General features: G+C 41.2%; 1 protein-coding gene across 1 annotated transcript; it reads right to left on the bottom strand.

Moving 5' to 3' along the window:
- Positions 1-3166: 3166 nt before the first annotated feature.
- On the bottom strand, positions 3167-7934 carry nr4a1 (nuclear receptor subfamily 4, group A, member 1). Its single transcript, XM_068597416.1, has 7 exons — positions 7868-7934; positions 5783-6584; positions 5559-5688; positions 5190-5353; positions 4862-5064; positions 4582-4760; positions 3167-4175 (listed from the first exon to the last, which is right to left on the bottom strand). Exons 2-7 carry the CDS (start codon positions 6572-6574, stop codon positions 3919-3921), a joined length of 1725 nt encoding a protein of 574 aa, XP_068453517.1. The 5' UTR covers positions 6575-6584; positions 7868-7934; the 3' UTR covers positions 3167-3918.
- Positions 7935-11311: the final 3377 nt, after the last annotated feature.

The following is an 11311-nucleotide window of genomic DNA, read 5'->3' as shown; positions in this document are numbered from 1 at the left end:
CTCTTTAGATGTTTTCCCATTTTTTAAATGCAGTGGGTGTTTATTGATGATATTTCCTCTTGGGAATCTGATGTGGAAGATGCTTTTTCTGATTTACAACAAAAGGTCTTCAAACAACATATTAAAGTTGTTTAAGTCGCAAAAAAAAAACATAAATAAGGAATACATTGAAATAGAAGACAATTTAAAATAAGATAATCCTTTATTAGTCCCTCAGTGAGGAAATTACAGGATTACAGCAGCACTGCTCACAAGTAATAAGATAAAAAAGAATCAAGTAATATAAATAAACAGTAGAACGATAATAAGACAGAATAAAAATTCAAAAAAATTGCAGTAAAAAATAATATTTACAGACGGATTAAAATATACAAATGGAATATATTTTTAAAAAAAAGAATAATACGCAACCACAACCATTATAGCCACAACATATTATAATCCTGTAACCAAAATAAGTCAAAGTAAAGTATGAGCCACTCAATGTACATATAATGTTTAAAAAGCAAAAGTATTCATAATGCAGAATGCCCCTGTGCTAATTTTATATTATGACATTACTGGATTGTACATGGAGAGCACGGTTTTACTTTTTGTGTATACTGTTTGGTTTAATAAGTAATACTTCATCAGCTGAGATTATGTTTTGTATGATAATTCATAATCTGAAAAGCAAAAGGTACAATATTCTCGTTTGAAATGCAGTAAAGTAGCAATGGAAATACTCTGTAGCTTTCATACAAAGTGTACTTACAGTAAGTCCATGTCTATATTATGCATATAAACATACCATTAAATGTCAATGATCATGTATATGATATATATAAATATCTGTTTGTCTCAACAAAATCACTAATAGATCAGTAATAAATCATCATTGATTAAACTGTTGCCAACCAGCATCGTAAAAGGAAACTAAATAGCCTCAGTACACCCCGTCCCAAACGGAGTGTCCAGTACAAGACACTGTCCAGTAAGTACTATACTTAACAAGTACTATACTTAACTTACTGATGTACTAAAGACATTTCCATAAGCCTCTGCTGCCTTTTGTTAGGATGCTAATGTGCCAACATAAACATATTGATGAACATCAACGTGTTAGCATTGTCCATGCGAGCATGTTAGCATATTAGCATCTTAGCATCTTAGCGCAAAGCACAAAGAAGCAATTTTATAACAAGGCTTTCTGCCAGTCTTCTTCTACTAAAGTGACATTGTCATATTCTTTTGAACAGTTTGGTCTCTGCGCTGTAGCCATAATCTTGTGACTCTGTCTGAAGCCTGATCCTCTATTATCACCTCCATGTCAGACTCCACTCACACAAGCTGCCTTCAAGTTGCTCTCGCTTTCCCCCGAGGCATGATGGGTAGATCAAAAGAGAGCTGCCCTTTTCACCTTATCGTCATCGGCGTCCCATCGCCCACGTGAAGCTCGCTCTGTAATCAGAGCGACGCTGGCTTCAACCGCTCTTGTTGCATAAGTCCGACATTTGCAAAGTTCTCAAGTCCTCCAGCTTGTTTATGAGGCCGACGGCTCTGTGGGCGTTACGACGTGGCTGCAGCTGAGCAACTGCGATTCTGAAGTTAAATATACACCACAACCCAAAATGTGTTGTTATTGATGCCTTTTAAGTAATCTACAAAGTCATCGTTCGAGTAAGAAGTGTACTTTCTTGCCGAGCTGTGTGGTCTCTGCAACACGTCTTCTCATGCTGTTGATGATGACATGTCTGTTACAACAATCATATTGAGCTTATAGTTACAATAAGTACAGTTTAAGGGCAGCTGAGGACGACTTGGTTAAGAGAAAACTATTTGAGTTTACTTTGAATCCCCTCTGACCCTGAAGGAAAGCACGAAGAGGAAACTTAATTGTGCTCAGAAGTGACTTATTAATACAAACAACCACGCCCTGAGAGCACAATGAAGCTAACTGGATTGTCCACAATTAGTTAAACTCAATTAAACATTCCTTCCTTAAACTGATGTCATGTAATCCAACAAGAAAAAGGTTGAATGTCCACCCTGAAAAATGTTAAACCAGAAAAAGCAATAAAATAAAATAAATCTCCAAAAAGGAATCAAACTCACTGGATGTTTGGGAAATAATACCTGTCTTCTTTTGTTGCTCCAACTGGTTTCCACTCAAAAATCTAGCTTAAAGTGGGATTGAAACAAAATGGTCCAACTTGTTGAGACTCCTCCATCCGTGCTTTTTTACTTCATAGATTAAAGAAAATGTAAATCCCTTTCAAGTAAACCAGATTGCTCCATCTGACAAGAACTAATAACATGTGGAAGCCGGTTGGATCCCTGTTTTCTCCCCATAGTTTCATATTGAAGTGTCCTTGAGCAAGGCACTGAAGCCCCAGAGCTGCACAAAGCTCCTTCATTACTAAGGATGGTGACATGCAGAGAATAATCCCCCCACTGTGGGATTAATAAAGGATTCTTTAATTTTTTAATATATATATATATATATATATATATATATATATATATATATATATATATATATATATATATATATATATATACATATATATATATATATATATATATAAATATATTTATATATATAAAAATTAAAATATATATTTTTTATTTTTATATATATATTTATTATTATTATTTTTTAAAGAATCTGCTTCTCCCCTGTGCCCCACCTGTAATACCTCCACGCCCCACTAGAGGGTCACACCCCACAGTTTGAGAACCACTGAGTTAATGTGTTCCCTCACATGTGTGGGGAAACCTTGGTTATAGACACACACACACACTCACACACACACACACACACACACACACACACACACACACACACACACACAAACTCACAAACACACTACACGCTACACAATGATGAAGTAGTCTGAGTCACTTGAAACCGAACTGGGAATTCAACCAGATTCTAAATACAGACCGGCACATAACTAGGAGGGAGGTGACTGAGGGTAGATTTTTTTCAGCAACAGTTGCCAACTAAAGAATTTATACTTCAGTTCGGCTTACAAGCTGCTGGCACACCAACACACACAATGGATACACACAATGGGAGAACAAACAAGATACTTATTTAATGGAAGACGTGTTGTTGTTCAGCGTTTACGTCGTTTACAAGTGAGGACGGAGAGTAAAGACGACAGAAGCTGTTGGACTATGCGGTTGTGCATTTTATTTCATGGTTTGTTGCAGTAAAATATAACTTCTAAGTATGTAAAAATAACCCCAAACAAATGGCATTTCCCCCAAACTGCAGAACACCAGCAGGTTTAAAAACAGATTCAAAATAATCTACATACGAGTCCAGTGTATAAGACCATACACAGTATATTAGCTGCACAATGTGGATTCATGATACATGAATGATGCCACTGAAGGATTCTGTAGGTTCAACCTACTGCATTATCACCAAATCACGTTGGTGGCATGAGATATACAGCAAACTGGAGCTCTCAGGGACTAACGCTTTGTGTAGTATCTGAAGTATTTAATCTGAACTTAAATGCAATACCTTTTCATTGTTAAACTGAAGATATAGTAATGCTTTGTAGGATATTTGATGTGCAATTTACAGTCAAAAGATGATTGCATTTATCAAAACCTTGAAATGATGATGCATATATAATTGGCAGTTAATTTTGTTTTACTTTTTGGGCACCTTCTGGTATGTAAACAGTCACTTTTTGGTCCATGAGCTGGTCTGTCTGCAGAGTACACAAGTTTCCTGGAAAAAAAACAACTAAAGAAGAGCAATTTGCGATGGCTCCCGCACTCGTTTGCTTTATAACTCATGTGTCGGCCTTTTCCTTTAGCGCTGCATAATCCTTTCAGATTGTTTTTCATCAGCATCCTCAGACTGTCCTCTCTCAGATTATATATACACACACACATCACAGCTCTCCCATCGCGCTCTCAAAACGGAAGCGTATCCATGAAGATTTTGTCCACAATCTGTGGCGGGGGAACCAGATCCTCTAATTTCAGGTAGAACATTCGCTGGTAGCCTTCGGTGCACAGAGTCCTGAGCTCGGGCAGCTTCCCGAGAAGTCGGGACAAATAATTCGGCCGCAAGGAGTCGGAGCCGCAGCCGGAGATGTGATCTTTGAGGCAAGTGATGAGCTGGTTCTGCAAGTCCTCCACGCGCTTGGGCTCCTTGAGACCATGACGGTCTGCAGAAAGAAAATCAGACACATTTGAGTCAGAGACACTTTAAATTATGCTGGTTCATTTTGGAAAATCTTTATATAAAACATTTTCTACTAATAGTGGAATAATCCGCCGCTAAAGCGGACACCGGGGTCGTTAGAAGTGTTGCTGCGTTGGAGTAATCCCTTTGGCTTTACATGTGCACTAGCATTGTGGTTATGTTTAGTGTGCTGTGATATAGTACTTCTTCTGTGCACTATAGAGTACATGAGGTCGTGTTACACACTGTCACACCTGTCGCGTCAATCCTGTGTTGCGCAACCGGCCTTGTATTGTCCACCAATGAAACCTTGTGCAAACTGTTCTTGTTCTTGAAAAAAGGAGTGCGTTAAAGCCTAATATCTCCACTTCTGAAGGTGGATGTCTTACCAGCGATAACGACGAGCGCCGTGAGACAGGAGCAGGAAGAAATGTCGAGCTTCATGCGATGGAGACTTCTAGAAAACTCCAAGATGGAGTCGATCCAGTCGCCGAAGCCTTGGACGCACTGCGTCCTGTGAAGCACGGCCCCATTGCAGAAGATGAGCGTGTTCATTTCAGGATTGGAACTTTTAAAAAAAAGAAAAAGCAACACAGTTTATTGATTTCATCCACGGCATCGGGAAAAGGACACGTAAGCTGTGTGTTAAACATGATGACGTCCACTCACCGATAAGCGAGACGCAAGATGAAGAGTTCGACAAATGCGGACTCCAGCAGCAGCTCCTGGTCGTCTGAGCAGAACTCAGAGAAACCCGGGATGCCGCTCGCCCACTTCCTGATGGTCTCCATGGAGGACGTGAGCAAGTCGTAAAACTGTTTGACGTCGCCGACTTCGACTTTCTGGTTGGGACTGACTTCGGTCTCACCGAACTGAAAGTTGCAGAGACAGCAGAGAAGTTCAGACAAGGTGCCCAAAGTGGGGAATAAAATATTTCCAAAAGCATAAAAAAAAGAGTTTTGTTTGTTATTTATTGTTTTTTTTCTTTTGTCTTTACCTTGGAATAATCTAGTTTCCCAATGCCAGGGTTGGAGTCGATGTGGGCCCTCACAAGTGACGCGATCATGCTCACTGGAGACACCGCGGTCGTCACATCCTGGACCACTTTGGGCTTCGAGGGCAGACGACCCCTTCGTCCTTTCAGGCTGTCCGTTCTCACGACTGCAAAATCGGAGACGTCAAGTGTTATTTTCAGAACTGTTTATTGCCAAGAAACAAGGAATGTGGCGAGGTGACAAACAATAAACACACTGTGACAGTAAGTTCACGTTTATATACGGCGTACAAACAAACGACAGTTCGTTAACACATTCATCTTCCACCATTCTGACTCCGGGACGTGCATTTGGGCTTCTCGTAGACTCACCTTCCCTCACCATGCCCACAACGAGGCACTTTTGGAAACGGCAGAACTGACATCGATTCCTCCTCCTCTTGTCTACGGGACAATCTTTGTTGGCGAGGCAGACATACTTGGAATTTTTTTGTACTGTACGCTGTGAAATGAAGAAGACGAATTACTCCTCAAAGACTGACGGATGACATGCAATCGTCTTTGACCGCGTGCATCGACAAGTCCGATCTTATTACCTTGAAAAAGCCTTTGCACCCCTCGCAGGTGCGAACCCCGTAGTGCTGACAGGAGGCGTTGTCCCCGCACACGGCGCAGCAGCCCTCGTTCCCGCTGGAACTTTGCAATTTGGGCGATGAGCTCCCGTCGGTGCCGTCGAGGACGTGCGCTTGCTCCATCGCCAAGGCGGGGAAGTTCAGCGCCGACGGTTGAGCGTGGGGCAAAGCGAAGGGATCCTGCTCATGGAGGTGCGGTTGGCCCAAATGAGACATGTCCTCCACAGAACCAAACGGGAAGAAAGTGGGCTCCTGCGGCACCGAGGTGGTGTCCTCCACCGCCCAGAACCCAGGACTGGGTGAGTACGGCCCGAAGGCCGAGTCCCAGTTGGACGCGTGCTGGCTCTGGAACCGGGGGGTCGAAGGAGACGACGTGGACGTCGGGCTGCCAAAGTAATCGGACCCGCAAGGGGACGCCGCCTCATCCGGGTAGCTCAGCGTGAGCGCTCCGGGGTAGCAGCCGTAAACCTGGAGGTCGTCCAGCTTGAAGGGGGTCTCCTGGCCGGACGACGGGGTGGCGGTGGCGGCGACGGGGGCCGGGGTGGCGGTGAACTGGCATGAGTATGCGTCGAAGTCGCCCCCGCCGTGAGAGTCCACCAGGGAGCTGATGCTGGGCAGGGAGGGAGCGGACAGGCGGTCCCGCGGGCCGCCGGCGTTCACCGTCAGCCTGGAGATGAAGTCCGTGCTCTGGAGCTCAGAGCTGCCGTGGCCGTTCTCGTAGAGCTGAGATCCGTGCTGCGGGTGGATGCACGTCATGGCTGCGAGACTGAAAGAAAAAAGAAGTAATCAAAACTGTTAGAACCAAACTGATTTCAGATGTTTTACTTTATCTTTAACTCAATCCATGGCCCAGTATCCCAGTAAGGTGTCCCCTATGGGGCAGAAATGAGCAGCTGGGCCTCTTCCTCTTTGTGCGTTAGCGTTTAATACACCCAGTCGCAACAGGCTGATTGCTTTGACTTGCATCCACTTGCAATGCTATATAGATTATGTGCATGACTTATGCATGTAACACTCAATATATTATATATTGTGTTCATATTCCACTACTAATAAGTATGCATCCTAGATCTCAACGGCTTACACTAAAGTATGCACCTCTTTGGGCAATAAACCCATGAAGTGTGAAGTCAATCGGATGAACAGTTGTCAAGACTATCAAAGGACGGACATGCATGCATGCATACAGAGACTTCATCCATTTTAGTTGATAATTGTAATAAAATTTTACTCTAAGATACATTACATACGTTACTATAATCCCATATAGTTGCACGAACAGAAAACCTAGAGGGTGTTCTGCTCTAAAAAAGCAACCATCGTAAATCTTTGCATCGTGTAGTAAATATAGTCACGGTCACATGACTACAAGGTAAAGTGGGCGTTAACTTTCTGAATGGGGCTCACTACCAACCCATGAGACACATGTTAGACACATGGATGGAAAACAGTTTAATATCCAAATTTCTATCACTTTAGGGACAATATAATTTGTATATTAATTCCACACTGTTCATACTGTATATTAAAACACTTTCATTACTGTTTATAACTTAGTTAATCTTTACCTCGTTAATTCCAAATATCACTCTGCACTTCACTGCTTTTAGAGGCTGTTTAGATGTGTGTGCAGTGACAATAAAGTTGACTCCAATCTTATTATGATTCAGGTCTATTGCCAAGAAGTGTTGGTCCATAACAATAAACAGTGTGAGAAAATAAAAAAGTAGCAAAAGTTAATAAATATTCACAATACAACATTGTACTATACAAATATTCACAATATAAGTTTTAAAATAAAGACTTGTACGGTTTTGTGCGGGAATAAGTTAAATATTAACAAAAGCTAATCCGATATATTTGTATGAATAAAGTCATGCACGAGCTGTACATACTCCACTTAGCTTTCTGCTAAAACGAGGTGGCAACTTTCTCTTTATACTCATTGTAAAGCTCATGTCACTTGTACTATCTAACAGAAATGAGAGTCCGAATTCACGTACAACGTATTATTTAAAAAAGAAAGAGAAAAACAGACATATTTCATACCTGTCTGGACCGTCTACAAGTGTTTTGAGCTGTCTGTACTCCGCAAACAGCCGTCGGTCATCGTCAGTGTTTCCCAGCTGAGGAGCGAGTCCCCGCAGCGCATTTATACTCTGCGCAGTTCTGCCCGTGACGCCGCAGAGGTTTCCACACAAGGCTGCGCGGTGGGCGGGGAGATTTCCAGCCCGCCGACCAATCACAGCGCGCGCTCGAGAGAATAGACGCCGCGTGACGCACTTCGGGATTCCGTTGACGCGCGTGTGCCGAAGAACCGCAGCATTGTCCTGCCGAGACGCACACACACACACACACACACACACACACACACACACACACACACACACACACACACACACACACACACACACACACACACACGCACACGCAAGAACAGCGCGCAGAGAAAGACACACACAGCTAAACAACTCAATAAAACGGAATATAACTTCATATTTTGTGCAGGAGGAAGTTGACACACCGCCAGCTGGCATCAGTGTTCCCTTGTTGTATAATACAGTACAGTTTAGTATTGCTGATGATCTGAAACATGTTTTTTTTTATGATATATGAACAGGAAGTCACAGCATCAGATGCTTATATATATGTATAAATAGAAACTGTTTATCAGGGGTGTACCACTGTGTCTCACTACTGCATTTTATTTCTTAAACTGCACTGCAACTTTTATTCATTTGATTTTTTCCTTGACTGTTTTTAAATCTGCTTTTAATGGTTTTATGTGAAGCACTTTGAATCGCCCCGTTGTTGAAATGTACTATACAAATAAACCTGCCTTGCCAATTGATGTGAAACAGTAGTTCACTGCTTCAGGGTTCAGGAGGTTTGTCATGTGTGAGCTGGCATGTGCTAATTAAATTGAACATTTATTTGGAAATGTGCAAAAAGCACAATAGGGTCCTGCTGTGAAGGCCTCTCTCAAAGAGGTGTGAAAAGTTGGGTGTTTTCTGCTTTGCATATTTCTATATTTATTCTTGTTTATTCAAATGATCACACAGTAGGTATTCTTATAAATAGGAAAAATGTACATCATGCACAGGAAGTGGGAAGAACAAGTGTTTACAAGGAGCAGATTATTTTATCAAGGTATGTATTAAAGCCATGTTCTTCAGATTGTATTATGCTATTCCTAAAATTGTGTCTGAGGGTGGAAAAGCTTTTCACAGAGGAAAGCGGCGCAAATGAAATTGCAAAAAAAAAAAAAAAAAAGCAGGATATTTGAACAAAGGGCCTCGGTTTGGTGTCACATTGTGATCCTTCTCCGTCCTTCTGTCTGCTCACAGTCGTAGTGGCAAGAAGATCTGGCCGCCATCTGCTTCGTCACAAAATTCTTTGATGGTACACATTTTTTGGCTCGCGAGCCCTCGGTAGTAGACGGCAGAGGAAACTAATCACCGTCGCAATGACGAGGCATCTGTGATGTCACGCCAGCGCTGGCTGAGCCTCCCTGCTGCACATAAACTGATTGTACTGATTATTTAATCTGGGTTACAAGACACAGAGCAGATTTTTTTGACAGTAGCATCCTTTTTTAGCGAGGATTCGAGCAGTTACTTGTTAGAGTTGTCACTACAGACTGTTGTGGTTTGTGCATCTGTCTGTGTTTGAGTAAAGTCTGACGTGAGAGTTTCAATGTGGCCTGTGTGTGCAACTGTTCTCCCACACACACACACACACACGCACACACACACTGTACTCGTTATGTATTATCACATGAGCAAAGCCAGAGCTCAACCCACCACCTGTCGCTCCTCCAGAGTGCTATTTTTGAGTTGAGAAGATGTTTGTCATTGTGGAGAAATCCTCTAGTTCTTCGGGTCAACGTTGTCAAACCCTTAAAAAATTTGTCTCTGCTTCTTCCTGGTGATGTTTCACCGGCTTGACGTTGTATTTTAATTCTGCAAGAAGCGACCAGGGAAACTGTGAGGGAACCACGAGGGAGATCAGAAGGATGTCGGACACAGGCCGACTCCACCGCTCTAACTGTCAAGACCGGAAAGTATTTACAGTTGCTCAAGTCATTTTGTCTATTCGATTCCTGGTTTACATACAGATGTAAATGAGGTAATGTGATCCTTTGCACCGCTTGTGCAAAGATGAGTAAATTAACAGAGATTATGGTTAGTTCCTTAATGGAATCTTTTGCTATTTTCATACCTAATTGTATACTTATGAGTGTCATGACATTCACTAATAATCTTCCCATTGGATATGCAGATATATCTCATATAAGGCAATATATCAGTGCACCAGTCTGATCAATGCAGTCAATGCAAAACCATGCGATTAAAATGTAATTTCTTAAAAACTGTATTTAAACAAGTTGAGTTCTTCTCAGACGTACGAGGTTTTGTCACTGACTTAAAACACACTGTGCACGTGACATCAGTGAAGCAACACCTGATCCTCTGCATCTACGTCTGTTTTTGGACTTACTTGGTGTCTGACTCAGCTCATATTCTGCACCCAAAATATCAGCTTCTCCAGCGAGTGGAATTTAGGAAACTCCAGCGCAAGGTGACCGGGTTTATGCATGCCTTTGTGCACGCTGGTGTCTTCATGCTAAGCTGTCACATATAGATGGTTTATTGGGTGTGCAGGGTGGGGATCATTTGGAGCCGTGCAACATGATATGAAGCCATGTTTGTGTACGTGTGTGAATTTATATTCCCCTATGTGTTTTATTTACACGTGCACTTCATCTAATAATCACTTGTTCTTATGCATCGAGTGTCCTGAAGTATAAAAACACCTGCATGATGCAACGCAACGCAGAAACTTTGGTAAACGCTGACAAAGTTTAGTTTTAGTGACATGACATTGACATGACATTGGCATTGAGACGACGCAGCACTATGACAAACTGCAGCCTCCAAAATACCTTAAAGTTGAACATTTTGACGACTACATTTAAACACCTAAAGTAACTCAAACTGACATGTTTTACAACGGTGGCGTTCAAAGGACTGTTTTTCATTCATTTTCTGCAGGGGTGTCAAACATACGGCCCGCGGGCCGAATTCGGTCAGGGGGTCCAGTCCCGCCTGCAGGATAACTGTTGACTTTTTTTTGTTTACATTTTTTTTTGGTTTAGTTTAATTTTTTTGTTTTGTTCATATATTTTATTAATATATATATATATAATTTCTTTTTTAAATGACAGATTTTTTTTGTTTGTTGTTTTGTTTACATTTTTTAAAAATGTAAAAAAAAATTATTAAAAAAAAATGTTAAAATGACATTTTTTTTAAATTTACTTTTTTGTTTATTTTTTTGTTTTTTTGCTTTGTTTACATTAAAACATGTAAAGCAATATAATAAAAAAAATATTAAAAAAATGTTGAAATGACAGATTTTTTTTTAACATTTTTTTTATTTAAGTTTTTTGTTGTTGCTTTGTATACATTAAAACATGTAAAAAAAAATGTA

This window comes from Clinocottus analis, unplaced genomic scaffold (genome assembly GCF_023055335.1).
Source record: "Clinocottus analis isolate CAN_PGR_092001 unplaced genomic scaffold, fCliAna1.0.p SCAF_4, whole genome shotgun sequence".
NCBI lineage: Eukaryota > Metazoa > Chordata > Actinopteri > Perciformes > Cottidae > Clinocottus > Clinocottus analis.
Note: the sequence above shows the minus strand (reverse complement) of the source record. Positions and strands in the feature narration are given on the sequence as shown.

Bases quoted from the DNA above. Each gene is read 5' to 3' on its own strand.
- nr4a1 (XM_068597416.1), bottom strand. From the start codon at position 6,574: ATGACGTGCATCCACCCGCAGCACGGATCTCAGCTCTACGAGAACGGC. The intron at 4,761-4,861 runs GTGAGTGGACGT...TTTTTTTAAAAG, and splicing joins ATCTTGCGTCTCGCTTATCG to TTCCAATCCTGAAATGAACA. The intron at 4,176-4,581 runs GTAAGACATCCA...TTCTTTCTGCAG, and splicing joins GGCGCTCGTCGTTATCGCTG to ACCGTCATGGTCTCAAGGAG.